The sequence below is a fragment of the Pungitius pungitius genome, chromosome 20, assembly GCF_949316345.1.
Source record: "Pungitius pungitius chromosome 20, fPunPun2.1, whole genome shotgun sequence".
NCBI classification, from domain to species: domain Eukaryota; kingdom Metazoa; phylum Chordata; class Actinopteri; order Perciformes; family Gasterosteidae; genus Pungitius; species Pungitius pungitius.
This window is the reverse complement of record NC_084919.1, coordinates 5239277-5260243: the sequence shown is the minus strand read 5'-3', so window position 1 is coordinate 5260243 and position 20967 is coordinate 5239277. Positions and strand designations below refer to the sequence as shown.

Genomic DNA, 20967 nt, shown 5'->3' with positions numbered 1-20967 from the left:
TTATCTCGTTTTAAACAGTCACCAAAAGAAGTACCTACTTGACGTGGGAAAGAGGAGATATAGTATAGATTAAGTACTTTTTAAATGATTGCTAATCGTGAGATTCATACAAATTTATATATCTGAACATATAACTTGAGGGTTGGGTCTCCTCTCGTAATATCATGTTTTATTCAAGGCTTATCTCGAAACAATGACTTTCTCATATATGTGACTTGATTCATCACATCCTCCTGATTCATGAGTATCCTAATAATAATAATAATAATAACAAAACCTTTTTTTACAACACACTCTTTATCAACAGATCTTAGAGTGCCACAGAGCCAGCAAAAGAGCTAAGACATACAGGTCAAGTCGTCAAGGAAAAGCTACTAAAATTATAGGAAAAAATGTAATTAACTATAAATGATCTTATAGTTGTGTTTTAGTTCTGTGTATTTTATTATCACTTTTTAACATTCCCTTTTTTGTCATCATCGACAAAATCAGGAATTGAGCAATAAATGCACTCTTCCGACCAACAGGTGTCACTGCTGCTCTGTGCCTTCGCCTTTCCCCTGCGGCAGGGACCTTCTCGCTCGCCGTTGAGGTTTTGAACAAACTTTATCAGTACCGGCGTCATTCGGTTACATGTCCAACATGGGCGCACGGGTCGCGCGTATGTTCCGTAATTTCAACCTAGAAAGCCGAGTTCACCGAGAAATCTCAAAAGAAAAGCCCCGCGCGGCGCCGCGGCACGAGGCCAACCTGCCGGCCCCCGACGGGAGCTCTGAAGGTGAGTGCCGGACACCCCCTCGCTGCCTTGCGGGACCGTCTGCTCGGCACGCGCCGCTACATACCGGCTCAGACGCAACGTTGAGCCTCAATGAGCCTTCGGAATGACGACCCGGGAGAAACGTCCACGCTGATGCGCTCGCTGTGTGTTTGTTTCAGCTCTGGAGACCGCGAGGTCAGTCAGCCAGAAGAACGACCCGCTGCTGAGCCTCCTGAAGTCCGTGTATGTGGAGTCGAAAGATCCGGCTGCAGAGGTCAGACTGGGGGGGGGGCACTGATGGCCTCTCCAATGATGGATGGATTTAATTTGAGTCATCCCAGAAACACCCCTTGTTCCGCTAGTCATACACGTTTCAAATGTTCCCAGTTTAATTACATCCTTCCTCAAAAACAATACGGGGTTGTCAGTTTATGTTTAGACGCGTGTCCTTCTGCTCACAGGGCTCAAAGGACGTGGCCGGGGGCGACGAGCCGGAGCGGCGGCCGCTGAGGTTCAGCTTACCGGGGGGAGCCTTCAGCCCCGTGGAGCTCACCGATGTTCCCAAAGGCAAACTGACCATCGTCGAGGCTCTGAGGGCCCTGAGCAGTCACCAGCGCCAGCCTCAGACATGGACGCAGGGAAAGATCGCTCAGGAATATTCTCTGGACCTGAAGGATACCAAAGCTCTTCTAGAGTTCTTCATTCCTTTCCAGGTCCAGATTATACCACCCAAGACGGAAAAGGCCAAGCAGATTAAGGCTTCATAGGACTGGATCTTATGTGAATGCCAGACGTTAGACAAAATATGACCTGGCATTTCTGTGCAATATAAAGTAATGAATAAATAGCAGTCTTTTATTTTAGAATATTATTTCTGCATAGTCCCCTTTTGATTGCTCTGATAAAAGATTCTATTCACACAGGTTTCCCCACTTCGAAAGAGCCAGAAAAGGGGTTTAAAGAAACCTGTTCTGAAGGAATTGTGAGTGAGAAGGAAATCTCATGTTAGTGTGTACGGTCCCGGAGCCACAATGGGTTAGCCTGGCTTTACTTTAAGATATCTTTTCAAAATGTTTTTTTTACAGTTTTGTACAGATGAAGCAAATAAGATGGCATGTCAAAAAGCCATAGAGGTGTTGACTGTTGGAATGGGCCAGCTGTTGCTCCCGTTAGTTAAACTCCGCTGACGTTGTCAAACTCCTGCTCTCACACTCGGAAAGGAATCCGTACTACCTACCTTTTTAAAGCCCCAAATGTGGCAGTTGGGAAATTAATTTATTAAGCTTTCAAGTGGCAGCCGTAGCTCAGGTAAAGGAAGTAATGTGTCTGAACACCTTAAACTACACCAAATTTGTTGCACATGCACAAAGCTTTTTTTGGTAAATAATAAATTATTTAGTTTATTCCATGTGTCGCATCACTTATTTAAAGCCACTGTCATGGGTTCGGTGAATTAACATCTTACACTTTCAACGCAACCAAGTATCAATTGTGATCTGTAACCATCAATGTTGTATTTGTTGGGTTCTGAAGCTTCTGATCAAGGATCACTACTGTTACCTTTGGCCCTGCTGGGCAGAGAAGTGAAAAAGTCAACTGGCTTAAGTTTAAAAATCATGAAAAATGTTATAACTAACAGAAGTAATAAGCCATACAGTTACAAAGTGAAATAAAGTATGAATAGTGTATATTATTTCACGAAATAGAGCAGTCCCAAGTCATATGTGATTGGCTGCACATTCATGCCCTGCTCCTCCCTCGTGAATTCCTTTCTGCTCCAAGGCATCACATGACTCCCTCCTGGCTCCATCTGATGGTTGAATCTGAAATCCCTCACTGACCTGACCGATCCCTGTTCACTTAATACTGCAGTACATTCAATGATCACACCTTTGGCTTAAAGCTTTATCGTGTTAACATAACATAGCATGTGTAATAACATCTCTTCATCAAATTTTAACCATTGTGTTTAACTCTGTTCTATAAGATCAAAATCAGAATGTTGGCCTCGCAGGGCTGTCTTACATCCTTTGCTCATTCACGACCTGACAGGAGAATAAACTCCCAAAAAACCCTCTTTGGGGAGAAAGTTGGGAGAAATCCATAACGAACGACAATTCGCTTCCGTCCCCAGGTTTTAACATTACATCATGACAGGATGTTATTGTCTACAGTATTTATATGATTTACATATCTATACATTTTTATTGATTATAATGCATTCACTTCACCATATAAATGTCATATCTACTATCTAACATCACATAAACATACAATATTTACCATAGCCCACGCAGAGTAACAGTAAATAAAATTCTAATTATGCAGAGTGTAGCGATTACCGCCATCTACTATAAAGGAGCGTGTAAAGGGACTTATGGCAAGGCCAGAGTATTGTTCAAACATCAAAACAAAAATGTCATTAGAGCTGAATCATTCAGAAACATAAAAGCTTTGATTCTGTCTCGTTGCGTGGCTCAGTTTATCCTCGATGCCTCTCACAACGCACACGCGCACGTGACTAAAAAAAACCCACTTCTTCCAGCCAGGTCCCGCCCAGCTGAATAATATGTGGTTTCTATTGGGCAACTCTCAAAAGGAGGCGTATGCAACAAACTGTCGCTGCTGCCATACAACCAGCTTCTGGGTGTCAGTCATCGATGGGTTTGACAAAATCTAACTTATTCTGTTTTGAAAGGCATGCGTGATGATAACCAGAGAGAGTGACTTCCTTCAAAATAAGGCTCTACTCTACAGCAAGACGAACTCGTCTATAATATAATATAATATATATATATTAGTGCTGACTAACTGGAACGCTGAGGAGATATTTATGCTCTTTTATTTAAGTTACTTATTTTTAGGGGGCAAGTATTTGTTCCAGTCTAGCCATTATTTTGGAAATGATGAGGTCATTGGTATTATTCGTTCCCTCAGCACTTGCATTTTCGACCAGCACATTGAATTTCTCTACCTGTGTTAGATTTCATATGCTTTCTTAGAAATATGTCACTATGTGCACACCAGGAACGATGTGCGCTTTGTATTCATTATTAATATTTGCCTGCATGAGAGGTAAGCGATAAGTCAGTAGTAGTAGATTTATAGTCAGACAGGCAGACGGACATGCCATGGATTCCGTGGTAATATTTTAATACGATTATTAAACGTTTCATATTATCAGTTATACGTTATCTTCATTTCAAAAGCTTGTTTCAGACGGCATGTCCATGCACGAACCATTTCAAGTCTGACAATTAATTTGATCAAAAGAGTATTTGATAGTTTTCCTTTAAAGACCACATCAAGCAGCAGACCAAACGTAGGGAACATATATTATGTTATGTTGTATGTAGCATCTGAACAGTTTGATTTCTGGTGGGTTCATAAAAAGACACACTTTGTTATAAAAAAAATCACATTTATATATCATTGAACATTTTCCCACTTGGTCCTTAATGCAATTTATTTCATGATTTTTATAGTCTGCTGCAGTGATAATAACAATTATTTAAGCTGTGTTCACAACATAGCATGATAAACATCTAAAATGTTTGTCTCTCTGTGTTCAGCAGACCTGTCATTTTATAAAACAGGTAAAAACAGCATGTTTCGCTGTTGTCAGGTTTTTTGGAAAGTTGCATAAACAGATATTCATTAAACTGTATTGAAAGGCCAGAACGAAAGAAGGCGGATAATATCGGAATAAATAAAAATCGATATATATTTAATAAAAACGAGAGAACGTACAATCGCGCGCACGCACGCGCGCCCTAAAATGCCATGGCAACCGAACGATGACCCGACCGAGGGTATTTAAGGTCAGCGCACTTTCTGAACGTTCCCTTTGCACTTTGACTTGAACACGAATTTTAAACCTCTTGTAAAATCAAACTGCTCAGAACCAAATCTGTGAGTTTTTGACTGCTGGTCGAGATCTACTGGATACAAATATTGTTGGAGAAGTGAACTGCTAGAAAACACCTTTAGTGGAGCACAGAAGAGGCTGAAAAAGGCCCTCCGGCCGCGGAGCATCGAGGACGCCCACCGGCTGAAGGAAGTTTGCTGCGATTGGACCCTTCGGTGTGCAAGTAAGACAACGTTTTGATCCCCTTATATCCTTAGAAGGGTCTCCAGGTTACAAATGAGTACGACACATTGAGTTTAAGGGTGAAAGAAATAAGATTTGATGGACAAAGACACTCATTCGATGATTTCTCCGTGTAAAATGCTTATTGGAGGGGCGGGATGTGTTACATCTCGCGGGACATCTCTGGGGTGTGTCAACAATTAGTGTAGATGTTTTAAAACACTATTATTTTGGTTTGAGGGTATCAAATCATCGAAATTTAACATTGACATTTGTGAAAAAAGATGGCGCTGAGAACGCCATGGAACGCTCAAATAATTGTTATTATTCGGAAACCACCGGGTCCATAGAGACGGTTGAGGCGTGACGTCACGACGTGCAGGCGTAGTCAACGCGGTGGTTGAAACCTACTTCTGAATGTATTGTTACATGCTCCATACACTATTTCTCTGATATGTAACATTGAAATGCACTCTGCTCGTTGTTGATGCATTTTATAAGAGTGACAAGAGAGCGATTTGTTAAGTAACCGTATGGGACTGCACGTGCGTATCTGCGAATAAAGAGTGATAAACTAAAGAAGTTCATGTGGTCACGTTGGATCAATGCCGCCGTGTTTCACTGACGCACTGCATGTAAAACACGTCCACGCTGTTTATTGCAAGTCAATGACGTCCCGTGCGCACACATGCAGAATGAACGTGAGCTGTGGCTTAGTTGACCCGCTAACTGGCTGATTGAAAGCTTTTTAATATTAGAAACCCTACCGTATTTTTTGTCACAGAATGACAGTAGGGAAGACAATAATGTAGTAATAATAGTTAATGTGGTGATCTGCTGTCGACGTTACAAATTAAAACTGTATTGCTCATGTGATCCAGAAATATTTAATGTAATGAGAGATCCTGACAGTTTAAATGTTTTCTCTTAAAGCTTGTGTTACCTGCATCATGGAGTGTCCCACACAACACTGGCCCCTCGCCGATGACCACGGCGTTCTCCCCAACTCCTCGGATGAGGTAAGTGAGCTTGACATTTATGCTATGGTTGAAGTTGAGTTTCTTCCCCAGGCCTTTTCAGGTGACAACAAAGAGGAGGAAGAGGATGAAGAGGAGGATGAAGAGGAGGAGGATGATGACGAGTCCAACGGATGGAGCGACGGAGGGATGGACTGGGAGGAAGAGGAGGAGGAGGAAGATGATGACGAGTCCAACGGATGGAGCGACGGAGGGATAGACTGGGAGGAAGAGGAGGAAGACCATGAAGAGGACCCTCTCACTCAGACGTGGCCACCTCAGAGCTTCATGACGGAGTTGCGCCGAGTGCTGTCTCACCCCCTCCCCTCTGATGTGGAACGTCCTGCTTCTGTGGGTAAGTTGTTTCCCAGGGCCTTTTCTGACGAGGAAGATGACGAAGACCATGAAGATGACCCTCTCACTCAGACGTGGCCACCTCAGAGCTTCATGACGGAGTTGCGCCGAGTCCTTTCTCACCCCCTCCCCCCTGAGGTGGAACGTTCGGATTCTGTGGGTAAGTTGTTTCCAGGGGACTTTTCTGAAGAGGAAGAAGAGGAGGAGGAAGAGGAGGAAGAAGAGGAGGAAGAAGAGGAGGAAGAGGAGGAGGAAGTGGAGGAGCCCATGTTGGACTTGGAGAGGCAACTGATGCGCTATCGTCTGGAGGCAGTGATATTGCTGTGGGAGCCACACGATGAGGAGGAAGAGGAGGAGGAGGAGGATGACAAGGATTCTGGGTACGACTCCATGTCTGATGGCGGATGGATGGACTGGGTGGCAGAGGAGGAAGAAGAGCAACATGAAGATGGCCCTTTCCTGCAGTTTGTACTACTGCAACCCCCCCCACTTCCTGAAGAAGCGCCGCTCCCAGTCCCCCAGATGTCAGGATTGTCCACCAAGAGGAGCAGGCAAGAGGACGACACCGGTCCCCACCCCTTCTCCACTAAGAGGACCAGGGAAGAGGACTACAGGGAGTCAGCACCCTCCACTTCAGGCCTCGCCCCACCCACACACAGAAGATACTGGCAGCAGGCGGAAGGCAGCGACTCGGATTGATGTCCTGAAGGAGCACCAACCTCACTCTTTCAGATGTCAGGAGTGTCCTCAAACCAGGAAAGAGGACTAAGAGGACAGGTAAGTGTGAAAAGGTTGATGGACGGTGACGAGACACAGTATCTTGAAGTGTAGGCCCCTCGTCCATTAAGAAGACCAGGGAAGAGGACTAGAAGATACTGGCAGTCGGCTGAAAACAGAAACTTGGATTAACAGCGACATTCTGCTTGCTGCAGGATGTCAAACCGCCTTTCCTCGTGTTTCGCGAGGTCGGTAAAGGTAGCATCTTGCAGCAGAGTTTGGACATGTCTCGTCTTTATGGATTGATCAATTTGCGAACCAGTGCAATCTCCCCCACTCCCTTCTCCTGTGGAATGTCCTGACCAAGCGCCAACCCTAGTCTTCCAGATGTCAGGAGTTTCCTCCAAGCAGGCAAAAGGACGACATGGGGCAGGTAAGTGTGAAAAGACAGAGGGACCGTGTCGAGGACCATGTGGACACAGTCCCTTTCACTTCAGGTATGGGCCCCTCCTCCACTAAGAGGATCAGGGAAGAGGACTACACTGAGTCAGCACCCGAAAATTGATGCCTCTGCCCCTTCTTAATGAAGAGCCGAGCAGGTGGTTTTCCCCCCTCCATTTCAGGCCTCAGCCCCCCCCACACGGATCCTGGCAGTGGGCTGAAAGCAGCGACTTGGATTGAGAGCGACAGCCCTCTTGCTGCACAAAATCAAACCTTGTGACTTGCTACAGGATGTGAAACCTTTGTGTCTGGTGAGGACTGATAAAGCCCCAGACAGCCTTTCCTCTTGATTAGCGAGGTTGGCTAAACGTAGGATCTTGTTGTTATTGTTACATATCTCTTCTTTATGGTTTTAATTTGGATTAATAGTTGATGCTATTTACAGAGGCCAGAGGTAAGTACAGGGGATAGTTGTTATTCTGTGTTGTATTTTTCTTCATGATGTTTTTACCAGACCAAGGTAAGTCTATGCTTATTAATAACATGCATACCAAACATGAAGTCTCTATATACTTTGTAACATTAAGGTGAAGGTGACTGAACCAGACAATGTTTATGTAATATTCCCAACATTAAGAAAAGGTTTTCAAGTTTCTTTTACAGTAATCCAGGATCTCCTTGACAACGGAAAAGATGAGCCTACTACAGGACCAGATGAGAAGAATGGAGGACAGGACGAGATGAGAAGGACGGAGGACTACAGGACGAGATGAGAAGGACGGAGGACTACAGGACCAGATGAGAAGGACGGAGGACTACAGGACCAGATGAGAAGGACGGAGGACTACAGGACCAGATGAGAAGGATGGACGACTACAGGACCAGATGAGAAGGATGGACGACTAAAGAGCGGCTGGCGCCTTTCTTTTATTGGGCCAAGTAAGTAATCCTCACTAAAACCACTGAAGCATCAGTAATAACGATTCAACATAACAATGTAAAAGTTGTTTAGTTGAGCTCAAAGTTTTCATCACTTGTGTTTGTGTTTCACAGGGAGAGACTCCTCCAGGCTTTGGTCTCACTCCTGGGACAGCGAAGAGTAGAAGTCAACCAACCCGTCATCCCAGGTGGACCCAGACCCCCCCACAGACCCCTGAATCCCTCTCAGCACACCAGTGAGTCCCAGACCCGCCACCCCAAGACCGCCCGCCCCAGCCACCCGGAGAGAGGACGTCAGCAGCTGTCAGCCAAGAATTCATATTCCCAAAAAATGATCATTCACAACTTAAACTTAAATAAAATGTCATGTTTATTATGATTTATTGTTTCAATTTTCATTGGCCTTTAAATGCATTACTTGTGTTACTGTATTAATACTTGTAAAGCTGTACAGTGCTCAGTATAGTATTTACAATATAACATATAAATATGTGGGGATGCATTAGATCAGTGTTTCTCAAATGGGGGTACATGTACCCCTGGGGTGCACGTGAAGGCACTTCAAGGGGTATGTGAGAGTTTTAAATATATCAATTTTAAAATTGGCATCCATTTAAAAAACCTTAAACAAAAATAGTTATTTAAAAAATATTGTATATTCAGTACGCTATTTTATTTCCAATTTTATTTTCCCCCCCAAAAAAATCCCCATACCAGGATGCTTTTACCAAACCCGGCAGACGCCCACTGTCAACACCTGTCAGAAAAGACGTCCCCAAGGTGCAACCCACCCAAAGTGTTGCTTCGGATTAAGAAATCATACTCAGAGGGTTGAGACATTTGTTGAGAGCCACTGTTTCAGATTATGGCTCAGTCATTACAATAATAATAAAAAAGATTCATACCGTATTTGTGTTGGAAACACACCCCAAATAAACCTGCGTGCAGTGTGTGAATGTTGGACGTCAGCAATTTGAACAACTTGGGGCAACATCTCAAAATCGGATCGGACACTTAACATCCTCAACAAAATACAAAGCCATGTTATTCAATAAACATGATTGTGTATTGTATTATAATGTGACATATTTAGGACTGTTCTGTCTGGTCTTATAGGGGAATCCATAGTTGTGCTGCTTAGTTACCCTCCCTCCTCAACTCACAATAATGACTGCTGCCCTGCAGTTCGTCAGATTTATTTATTCCAATAGTTGTGGAAGCAATACACGTCATGGTGAGCCTATAGCCAATGGGCAATGATAAACAAATAAATGTGAATTTAATATATCATTTTTCATATAGTATTTCCAGCATTTCCCCCCAAATGGGGCTGGCTCCCAGCAGCTGATAAAGGTTTGCTATGGAAAGGGAGCTGCACCTCTTCCTTAAGGAACTCATATAATCCAAAATTCTCCACAACACAGTTACAACGTATATATTTGAAGATGTTGGTATTTATATCATATATATAAAAATCAGCGTCCTTACACTGTAAAAGTTAAAAGTATTGTTCAATATCGCCCAAAATATATTACAATAACATGATCTCCTCAGTAGCTGCTGTCCTTCACCCCCCTCCTCTACGGAATGACTGATATATAATATAATAAATGCCCATCTAATCCAAACTATTGGCAGAAATGTGTCACCAGTGTTCATTGAAAGAGCAATTTACGCGGAGTTCTACGGATCAGGGTCGACGCTTGGTTTTATTTTGAAAGTCCGGACGGGAAGTCGCGTTGCATCATTATACTCGCCGCCTCTCGCGGAAAGTGAGCGTGGTTTGTAACAGCGCGTGGGAATCACTGGCACTGCACGCCTCGAAGTACACAGTCGGTGCCGCGGGGAAAGGCCGCGCTCATCTCAAGTGTGGATGAAGGGAAAAAAGGGGGGGGGGGGGGGGCACGGGGAAGAGTAGCTTCGTGTTATTAAATGATTAACGCTGACTTCACCCACGACTCGCGCCGGTCGTCAAAGGAACAGCCGCAGGGCCCACGCGCTGCGTTTCTGGGCGAGAGGGAGCGGGAGAGAGCGCCATCAGTGGCCTGACTACTGGTCTGGTGGAGGAAGAGGAAGAAAAAGAAGCGTCTATCTGTCTCGACTCCATCCAGGAGGTGAGGGGGGGGGGGGGGGCATTTTGGGGCGGCGAGACGCACCGTTTGGAGGAGGACAGAGCCACCCACAGCAGTACCAACACGGGGGAATGAAGCAGGTAATGTCGGACACACACGTTGAACTCAACCGGGGGCTGGGGTGGGGGGGGGGGGGGGGTCGGGGTGTCTGTCAACAACGCGTCGTTATGACTCTTCTAAATGCTGGCTGGGTGTCGACGAGGAGACGTGCCGCGACCACCCACCGCTCCCCCGCAGAGGGGTGGCTCGGCTCACTCTTTCCGTGGAATTCTTGCTTGTCGTCTCAACCATTTTGGGCTGGTCGAAAAAAACGAGAACCACCACCACCCCCCCCCCCCCCCCCCCCCCCTACCGACAACGGAGCAGCCGAATAGTCGGTTTACAATCAGCCATCAACATGCAGCTGCTGCTCTTACTGCGGAGTCGATGAGGTGAAAGCCTGTTTTGAATGAGCTGTTCTATTCGGCATGACCCCCCCCCCCCCCCAACAACAACAATTGACTCTGTTTTCGGGCTCCTTCAGATCTAGTGTTGCAATGCTCGGAGGGGATTCTGATCTGATTCAGCGTGAATGTCTGCATCGTGTCACATGAGTGGACCAATGTTTATATATTGTGTCATTTAACAATAATGCACTTAATTTGCCTTAAAATTTGAACTGCTAAAAATGTGTTTTGTGATATTTGGATTGAAAAAGTTAAAATCATGTGATTCTTTAAAAAATGCTAAGTCAGTAGTTGATGAACAAAATGGAACTATTATTAACTATTAACTATGATTATTACTATATTATTGCATTTTTGCACTTTACTGGCGGTACTTTGAATTGTGAATAAAAAGGGGCATGCCTACATTCACAATCACGTATTCGGTGGTTTAGAGAATTCAACTTATGACATCCTTTTTGTCTCTGACTAGTCTCAATCAATGCTATAAAATGCGTAATGGTGGATCTAATCATTTTTGCAGATGCATTTCTCTGTAAATGTTGGTCTCCATCAGCCTTTGGTTTGGTAAATCTGCAGAAATCACAGGTCATGTGGAGAGGCAGATTGATCTCACAGACACATCCTCGCCGTTTAATAATCTCAGACAGGTTGCTTTTGCCATGAGCGAATAAATCTCCCCGCCGTCATCTAATCACGCAGCTTTCCAGCACACATTTCGTGCCCTGACTATGCTTCCTAGCGATGAAAGGTTACAAGATGTGGCCGAAAAGCTCTTCAAATATTCTCCCTGCAAATCTCTGTTGCATAATTGCGTTGCCACGCTCAGTATTTGAACAATTCCCTTTGTTGTTTTTTTTTAACGCCAAGTACCGTTCATTTTTACTGCAGGTTGACTCGACTGCTCGGATGCTGAAGCGGCTGTTTGAGCATTTAAGGCCCCCCCCCCCACCCCACCCACCCACCCTTTTAAAGGAGAGGAGAGAAGAGAAGGAGACGAGGTGTCTCCTTCGAGTCCTCGATGCCCGTGCCCTTTAGAAAGCGCGCTGCGTAGGGACTCGAGGCGAAGGGAGCAGGATGTAGGCCGAGATCCAAGCACTCAAGGGCCTCCTTTCCCGGGTCTGTTTTTGCGATGCAGCGGCGTGTGATTGCAGCGGATGTGAATAAGACAAAGTTTTCCCAGCTTCGCTGCTGCCAGCCGGTCAGCTGACCTTTTGTGGTCGTGGTGCCACGAGATAACGCCATTTGTTAAATGACAAATCCAGGGATTGAAGCAGAATCCTCACCTGCGTTTTAACACAGCCACATTAAAGACATCAGAGGCACTGGTCTCATAATAATTGCCTGTAATTGCATTTGCTGGATTTTTTACACCCACGCAAAGACTAAATTAATGCGTAAAAAAAAGAATGAATGTTTAAATGATTCATTTAGTACTTAAAATGGACTGTTTTTCTAAACGGCACATTTGTTGCTTTGCATTTCCTGCTCAGCCATTGTAAATGAAGCCCAGCAGTCCAAAATGTGCACTGTTTATACAAGTGATAAGGTTTTTTTTTTTTTATTGCAGTATTTAAATTGTCCCCAGTTGAACAGCGTTGGCTGTTTGTTGTTCTGTCAGCAGTTAGGAAAAGCGTTTTAAAAGGGTTTCTTATCACATCTCTGGCAAACAGGGCGGGGGGGGGGGGGGGATTTATTTTTACGGCCAATGTTTTTGCATTGCTTTTATTTTTTTATGTGTCCTCACTGTAACGGCGACACCCTTTGAGAATCTGTACACACTGTCCCCTCACCTGGCTGTTGTTTGCCAAGAAATAGTTCCGGTCCAACAACATATTGGGGCTCTTTCCTTTTTATCTTCTCGTACTCGTACAAATAGTCATTTGAGGCGTAATAATTCCGGCTACACACGTCACAGTTGAGACTTGGTGTTCATTTAACAATCAATCGTAACGTTGTAATTTGAATCCCTCGTTCTTTAATACCTACAAACAGGAGAAGCTGAACAGATTGTGATTAGCTTCTGTTTAAGGAAGGTTAATGTGCATAAAAAGCTCTTTGAGCACTATCTTTGGCGCCTACGTCGTCTTTGTGACATCAATTCAATTCATTTTATTTTGTATAGCCCAAAATCGCAAATTGCAAATTTGCCTCAGAGGGCTTTACAGTCTGTACACATGCAACATCCTCTGTCCCCAAACCCTCACATCGGCACAGGAAAAACTCCCCAAAATACAACTTCAGTGGCTATTTGTTACTGAAATGACGGTGGAATCTGTCCTAAACGAACCCTTTGGTAATTTACGTGGCATTCACCGGCTTCTTGTGTGCTCCTCAGGGTCCCGCAGCCATGAAGGCGCTGCCATGCTGCGCGAGGCGGGGGATGTCCGCGCCCGCGGCGTCACGTCTGACGTGAGCTCGCCGGTCACGATGCCCGTTCGCCCCGGGGAAGAATGGTCCGCTCCACTCCTGTTCCGCTCCCGGAGGCGGGGGACGCCAACGCCAGCCTCTGCTGCCTCGTTACGGGGCTGCTGAACCTCTCGGCGGGGCCGCCGACGGCGAGCGCGCCCATGGTCCCCCGGTCGTCCCCGGGGCCGGCGGCGCCGACGGCGGGTCCGCCGGGCGTCGGCCTCCCCCTGCAGGTCTTCTTTTGCTTCGTCATGGTCGCCGTCCTGCTTTTGGCTCTGCTGGGCAACATGGTGGTTTGCCTGATGGTGTACCAGAGGTCCGCCATGCGCTCGGCCATCAACATCCTGCTGGCGAGCCTGGCGTTCGCGGACATGATGCTGGCCATCCTGAACATGCCCTTCGCCCTGGTCACCGTGGTGACCACCCAGTGGATTTTCGGGGACACTTTCTGCCGCGTCTCAGCCATGCTCTTCTGGTTCTTTGTGATGGAGGGCGTGGCTGTGCTGCTTATAATAAGCATAGACCGCTTTCTTATTATTGTCCAGAAGCAGGATAAGCTGAGCCCACAGAGAGCTAAAGTGCTCATAGTGGTCACATGGGGACTCTCGTTCATTTTCTCTTTCCCCCTGGCGGTTGGTTTCCCTCCCTTACAGATCCCCCCCAGGGCCCCTCAGTGTGTATTTGGATACAGCGTGGAGCCTGGTTACCACACCTACGTGTTGATCATTTTGCTAGCCTTCTTCTTCCTGCCCTTCATGGTCATGCTGTACACATTCATGGGGATCCTGAACACCATCCGCCACAACGCCATCCGCATCCACAGCCACCCGGACAGCATCTGTCTGAGCCAGGCGAGCAAGCTGGGCCTGCTGAGCCTCCACAGGCCCTTCCAGATGAACGTGGACATGAGCTTCAAGACGCGTGCCTTCACCACCATCCTCATCCTCTTCTCCGTGTTTACAGTGTGCTGGGCCCCCTTCACTGCTTATAGTCTGGTAGCTACCTTCAGTGACGGCTTCTACCGCAAAGACAGCTTTTTTCAAATCAGCACATGGGTCCTGTGGCTGTGCTACCTCAAGTCGGCCCTCAACCCCCTCATCTACTACTGGCGGATCAAGAAGTTCCGCGACGCCTGCCTGGATCTGATGCCCAAGTACTTCAAGTTTCTCCCGCAGCTGCCGGGCAACACGAAGAGGCGCATACAGCCGAGCGCGGTGTACGTGTGCGGAGAGCATCGCTCGGTGGTCTGAAAGGAGGGATCCCGCCCTCAAACCCCCCAAACACTGTTAGAAACCTGCTTTTTCCTGATGTACCTTTGTCGTTCTAGACCGATTTAGTTGTTTGGTGGTGCGCTTCTGCCGGCATGTGTTCAGAATGAGATCAGCACCGAAATAAAAATAAGGCCAAGTGTTGGTTGGGGCCCTGTTGCTACGGGTACCAGTGAGAATACAAACTGCAAATCCAGGAAGTTAACTTTGTGTCAGATATTGGTGAAAACCACGATCTCTGAAAGCACGTACTAGTGCCCAATATACCCATTACATTCTTAATACCTGACTTGGAGACTTTAGACGGAATTTTCTACAAAAGCCTTTTTTTAAGACAAAGCAAGCCAAATGTGTTGAATGTTATACACAAACAGCCAAAAAAGAGATTTTCCTAAATAGGATACGGCATTAATCAGATAATGTCGGTGATCAAATATTAACTTCATAATAAAGGACATTACAAGAGTTGAGTAATGTGTGTCCAACGACAATCCGTGTGTGTGTGGTGTGTGTGTGTGTGTGTGAATGTGCTCTCCGATTGGTCACATGTCCACTGGGTTTACTGTGTGGAAGGATTCATTTTTTTTTTAGCACTGGAAACCTACAATTCCCATACATTCTGGTCCGGTTCGATTGCCATTTGATTTGAATTTTTCGTTTTTATTTGGCGGTGCAGACACGGTAACACGCTTAATCTTTTGTAACTTAAAAAAAACTATTTTTCGATTTGGGTGCTGATGCCAAATTTCAGTTCATCTTGTGCCACTAGAAGTTGACAGCTACAGATCTTTGTTCACCTACTCAACAGAAAGTACAAACCCCTCCTCTAAGGATGAGGGGAAGTCATCCTGGAAGATAAAAGAAACCTTGAAGTGAAGTAGTCTTCTGAAGGAAACTGTAAAAAATCAATGGAAAAGAAAAGGTTCATAACTCTTGGAATGCACTGAAAGGCAAATACTGTGTGAGAGAAAATAAAACGGGTGAATCCTTCGTTTAATAAAGACGCGCTGCTGGGTTCGATTTGCCACTGGAACCCCAGGGTTTCGGGAGGGGGGGGGGGGGGGGGGGGGAGCACTGTGTGTTTTTAGCTGTGTAGAATCTGTTTTATGAGGCTGTAAATGAAGAGCTTAAAGTGGCATTTGAACACGACACATTTGGCAGGTGTTTTTCTATTTAAATGTTTTGGATGTGCCTATTAATTAATGAGTCCATTTGCCAGTCAGAATGCTGCTATATCTGGTGAAAATGTGCAATTTAAGTGTACTGTACGTTGAATGTAATAAAGAAATGGACATTTCTTACCTTGGTAAAGTTCCTTTAAGTGTGTTTTTCTTTCGTGTGTGTCTGCTGTGCACCGACCCTTCATCCCTTGTGCCAGTGGGTTTGGGTGTACACTGTCACCAGTACTCGTGATGGGATTTGTTTTTTCAGAATGACACTTATTGTCACAAACATTTAATACCTAGATTAGAACTTCCTGATGGAATTTGAAAATGTGATCATACAGAGACCCAAAGCTTCGACTGTTACTATTTCACATTGCACTTCATTATTCTGTCTATTTAAAAAAGGTTATACCTTGTGTACCTCCTTAAGAGTTCAGGCGAATGATGGAGCTGAAAAAAAAAATGCTTGAGGTCTCTAATGTCTACACGCAGCTCGTATAATAACCTGGAGACGCGTGTCATAAGCAAATGTTTATCTTGTGTAAATGTGCGCCCTCAGCGGGACTTTCCACGCCACGCTGCGTGTGTTTACCCGCGGGTGGAGATCTCATTATTGTGCAAATGTAAATATCTGGGGAACATCCTGCTCCCATAAACTGGCGCACTGAGGCGTGTGAGCACTTCAGCCACCCATCCTCTGGCTGATGGGTGCACACACCCTTCATGTCTGCCTGCGATGAGTCCCCCCCCCCCGGGTGATTCTTTGTGAGAGCGTCTCCATCCAAGTGAAACGACTTGGTGGTGTAATAGCACGTGCAGTGCCTTGATATGTTCTCTTACTCCCCCCCCCCCCCCCCACACACACACACACACACCTGGGGGCTCTGGTGTGTTTGTGCGATGCCTCAGTGCTGATTATCTCCCCTCCAGTGCGTCACCCGTGTCTGTTCTTTCCACTCAAGGATTCTACTTCCTGTCATGTCAGCTGAGTGCCTGCGTGAGGGCCCTTCATGCATTGTTCCTCCGTCCTGAGGTTTTCTGAATACTGGGCCGACACGGTGCATATTATTAATACTTTGGCTTGTGGCGTAGGAATAATCAGGACAATGATCCTACATAACGGGAGGACCGAGCAGTACATTTACAGCACCGCAAATTCGATTTCATATACCTTCTTATCACAGGACACATGGGCAATGAACTGCAGTGTGGCCTACACCTGATGCTGTGCAGTAAGTTATGAGGATTAGTGTACAACTACATTTAGAAAATGATCTTTCAAAGTGGAAAATGTAAAAATAATTAAATAAATAATCCAAATGAATGATTATAAAACCTATTGCCAAACACAATTCAGAGTCTGAAGGTCTAATAAATATATTTCACAATTATATGTACTATTTTAATATTAGAAAATGTAGTGTTATGTAATGTTACTGCAGTTTCTTAAATTATTAATATTAACGACATTTCATTTGAACAATTCTGATCCAGTCATACAAGTTATTTATTTATAGTTGGATTAAATGGTTTCATATTCCATTTTTTAAGATCACATTTGAGTGGTATTATTATTGTAAACAGAGTCAAACCCCTCCATGAAGAGGCAGAAATGACACTTAGCTTCTTTAGCAACAACCAGAGGCTCTCAGGTAGAAAAGAAACCACACTCTAAATAACAAAAATCACAAGAGCATCTTCATTGGCGAGCAACACATTCCTCCTTTTCACCACGACGTCTTTGGTAGAAAACGCTGTGTATACACTGATATTACTAGCAAGGCACAGCATTATCGAATACATATTGAATAATAATCTACTTTTATTACAATATAAGATGTACAAATCCCAGGTCAGCGTCTTGTTGTGCCTTTGCCCGTGCAGATATCAGACCTGAGAAAAACGCGTGACCCCCCCTGAGGCCCCGACAGAGCCGGGAGCTCTGAGCAGTGGGACCAGCTTGATTCGCTTCTGAAGGACGCCGTTTCCTAATCAGCTTCCTCGCCGGGGTTCATTATGCAGCCGGCGGTGAGTAATGAGCGTGCGCCGAGCTTTGAAGCTCACTTTAATCATGGACCTGAAGTCTATTACTAAGCAACGTGAACTTAGGGATGTCTCTGCGGGGGGGGGGGGGCGACCGGGGTCAAGTCCACCTGAGGAGACGAGCTCCAGTCAAAGAGGAAATGTGGTTATCTGGCATTGTTCCTCTTTTGGGTTTCTCTCCGTGGTCCTCGTCCACGGGATGTATTTTATTTTTCCCTCAATGAAGCCAAGGCTCATTTTTCTGCTGGGTTTCACATTTAGATGTTGGTACATTCCCTCAAACATTATTCATTTGAGATACAATTTCTATTTGAATTACATCCAGAACAAGAAAACGTGCACAAAAGGCGTTTTTTTTCTTCGTTTTCTGGCCAGAGACAGCAAGGCGTTCAAAGTGAAATGGTTTGTGTCTCTTTTCCTCCTCGTCCCCCCCCCCCCCCCCCCCTTTAATATCAGGTTTGCCTGCAGTCTTCTGAGGCTGTGTGTGTGTGTCACAAAAAGAGGCTGATTGTTGCTTTCTCACCCTTGTTGTGCTGTCAAGCTGTTCCATTATTCTATGAATTCTACCTTGGGTCCATCTTCTGGGAAAATGTCGTATCCTCTTTGTGTCATTTCTCCAAGAATTTTAGATTCCTCGTAATATATATTAAGTGCTCAGGCAAACACAGGCTTTCAGAAAGGCTTGAATACATAATGCGGTTGTTGCTGTGTTCTGCCGATAGAACCAGACTCCAGTGCCCCTCTAATCATAAGTGCACGGCGTGCAGGGGTGAATTTAGATGAGCTTTTATGGATGAAAAACATCAATTATTCCGTCTGGATAAACATGGATTACATTAATGTATGAGCCACTCACACGTTCCTGTGTAATTCAACAGGTGTGTGTGTGTGTGTGTGTGTGTGTGGGGACTTCTATTGTTAGATAATTATATTTTTTATTCTCATACAGATGTAACTAAATGAATGTAGTTTGAGTTGTGTATGTTTTTCTGACATGTTGGTGTGGTGGAACATTAACTCCCACGATCCACTGATTCCTACGTTCATGGTCCCCCCTCTCTCCCTCCCTCTCCCCCCGGAGCTTCTTGCCCACTTTAGTCTTTTCTCAAGGTCGTGGGTGGGTGAGGTGAAGTTGTGCTTTCATCGTTGTTTGGTGACCTTTGGCGATCTTTGTGTTTTAGTCAGTTTTAGTCCAAAGACACATCAATGCCTAGAATGAAATCATTGTTGACAGTGTGTTCTGTGAATCGAGTCATGAGGACATTTTTGTGAAACTGTGCACTGCAAACAAAGACACTGGTTTCAGTGCATGAATCATTTATTTGTTCCCCCGAGCAGTTTGTGTTATTATTATATCATCCAATTTAAAAATGACTCAAAACAGTTATCCAAAATCTTTGAGTGGCAGATTGGTTGTCTGTGGGTGGAGTATTAAAGATCGTTACAGCTCTTAGGTCTATGGTTCAACCTGTTCATCCACTTACCTCCACCTGCTCACCATCTGCTCCTTTTGTGGAATAATGTGGTCATGAATGTTTGAAAAGATTTGAGATGTAATTGATATTTCTAAAACCTCATAGTATAGCATGTTGTTACGATGTCATGAACAAGTAGTTGATTTGTTTAAATGTTAGTGAAAGATCAAAAAGTCACAGTACAGTATGTCATAAAATGTACAAAAATACCACCATCGCATACTATGTCATTAAGAGGTTAGAAAGGTTACACTATAGTATGTCTATTAATGTCATACAGAAAGTTGTTAATCAATCATAGTATTGTATGAAAAAATAGTAAAACATTCAACAACTGTAAGCAAAACCAGTTTATACTACATCCCCTATTTAGGAAAAATGTGCATCAGCAAAATTCTAGTGAATTTCATTTGGTACATAAATATTTCATAATTTCGTATGCAGTGTAGCATCAACAAAATCATTTCACATAATAATCCTCTGGTTGAATTAAAAAAAAACCTAATCAGCATTATTTAATGGGTTCTTTGTGCTGACATTACTAACACTGCATCGAGCACATCTCAGCATATGTTAGCCGACCAAAACCAACCTTCAATGAGTTCAATTAAACACATCAAGATTTCAAGAAAGCACATGAATTTTTACAAAATTCATGTGAACAATTACAGAAATGTATTCAAAGTATAGTATGTGACAAAATAAATCAGGAAATAGTCATTGTGTAGTGTTACAATAACATGTACAAAAATAGCAATGTAGCATGGAGTATATAACTGCTGTGTATGCTGTTTTTGGAAAACAAAAATGGCATATTTTAACTTTTAAATCGATGCTTTTGATTGGTATGAGTCATGCTAAGAGTAGGTGTCTCTGTCTCAGAATATCTCATTTTAAAAAGAATATCCTCATTTGACACCTTCTCACTTTCCAAACCCGGAGGCCTTGGTGGAAAACACAGAGCATGAAGAAAGGAAAAGAATCTGGACTCTCCTGAGGAGAAGCTTGTTTCCATGGTGATTGGGAGAAGGTGCTAGTGTGTTTGATGACCTCGTGGATGCATTTTCTCCTCCTCAGTATTTTTGTCTGCCGGCATGCAGATGTTTCTGCCTCTACATGGTGCGATCACATGCAAGGGCCTTATTTACCAACACACTTTTTCAGAAGGGTCCACCACTGCAGCGTATAACCAGATTATAAAGCACTTTACCATAAATTTACATACATTTTTTGATATTCTCTGTCTTTTTTTAAAGCTCAAGTGGATGTTCAATAAGGAAGACAATCTTCAAATTCCTTTTCATTCATAATTTAAATTGTTGAAGACAATCTTCAAATTCCTTTTCATTCAAAATTTAAATTGTTGAATTCTAATGAAGCTTCTCATTCAATTTATTATTATATACTTTTTTTTTTTTTACATATCAAACTATTTGCTTTTGTGAGTTGGTCAACTTTTAAAAAACCCTTGTGATCCATCACATATTTTTGACATGTTTATTTTTTGTTGTCATTTTCAACAAACTACCTGACATTTTTTCAACAGTATACAACAAACTTTGGTATTTATTTAATTCTATAACTTGGCTTGTGTCGACATATTATACTATGATGATTGTTGTTGGTGTTTATTTTGACATTACATATTTTTCAATACTATGCTTTGACTTTTTAAAAACCATTTGTCATATTAAACTGTGGGTTGTTTCCAAGG

The 20967-nt window shown here is 44.0% G+C and overlaps 3 protein-coding genes and 1 long non-coding RNA gene across 4 annotated transcripts; all 4 read left to right on the top strand.

Moving 5' to 3' along the window:
* The first annotated feature begins 575 nt into the window (after positions 1–575).
* On the top strand, positions 576–2473 carry ndufaf4 (NADH:ubiquinone oxidoreductase complex assembly factor 4). The gene is made up of 3 exons (XM_037449879.2): positions 576–778; positions 937–1031; positions 1219–2473. The coding sequence occupies exons 1-3, from the start codon at positions 634–636 to the stop codon at positions 1522–1524; spliced, it is 546 nt and encodes a 181-aa protein (XP_037305776.1). The 5' UTR covers positions 576–633; the 3' UTR covers positions 1525–2473.
* A 1828-nt stretch (positions 2474–4301) lies between these two features.
* On the top strand, positions 4302–6381 carry LOC134107851 (nucleolin-like). Its single transcript, XM_062559785.1, has 3 exons — positions 4302–4848; positions 5781–6323; positions 6356–6381. Exons 2-3 carry the CDS (start codon positions 5798–5800, stop codon positions 6379–6381), a joined length of 552 nt encoding a protein of 183 aa, XP_062415769.1. The 5' UTR covers positions 4302–4848; positions 5781–5797.
* Position 6382: 1 nt separating this feature from the next.
* LOC119195004 (uncharacterized) lies at positions 6383–8695 on the top strand. Its single transcript, XR_005114189.2, has 2 exons — positions 6383–8314; positions 8429–8695. It is a non-coding gene; the product is annotated as an uncharacterized LOC119195004 (long non-coding RNA).
* A 1386-nt stretch (positions 8696–10081) lies between these two features.
* On the top strand, positions 10082–15451 carry gpr63 (G protein-coupled receptor 63). The gene is made up of 2 exons (XM_037449911.2): positions 10082–10526; positions 13231–15451. The coding sequence occupies exon 2, from the start codon at positions 13346–13348 to the stop codon at positions 14549–14551; it is 1206 nt and encodes a 401-aa protein (XP_037305808.2). The 5' UTR covers positions 10082–10526; positions 13231–13345; the 3' UTR covers positions 14552–15451.
* Positions 15452–20967: the final 5516 nt, after the last annotated feature.

What these genes read in the sequence shown, in the direction of transcription:
- LOC134107851 (XM_062559785.1), top strand. Translation starts at nt 5,798, where the DNA reads ATGGAGTGTCCCACACAACACTGGCCCCTCGCCGATGACCACGGCGTT. An exon ending in GAGCTTCATGACGGAGTTGC is followed by an intron (nt 6,324 to 6,355) that starts GCCGAGTCCTTT and finishes CTCCCCCCTGAG; the next exon opens with GTGGAACGTTCGGATTCTGT.
- gpr63 (XM_037449911.2), top strand. Translation starts at nt 13,346, where the DNA reads ATGGTCCGCTCCACTCCTGTTCCGCTCCCGGAGGCGGGGGACGCCAAC.
- ndufaf4 (XM_037449879.2), top strand. Translation starts at nt 634, where the DNA reads ATGTCCAACATGGGCGCACGGGTCGCGCGTATGTTCCGTAATTTCAAC. An exon ending in CCCCGACGGGAGCTCTGAAG is followed by an intron (nt 779 to 936) that starts GTGAGTGCCGGA and finishes TGTTTGTTTCAG; the next exon opens with CTCTGGAGACCGCGAGGTCA. An exon ending in CGAAAGATCCGGCTGCAGAG is followed by an intron (nt 1,032 to 1,218) that starts GTCAGACTGGGG and finishes TTCTGCTCACAG; the next exon opens with GGCTCAAAGGACGTGGCCGG.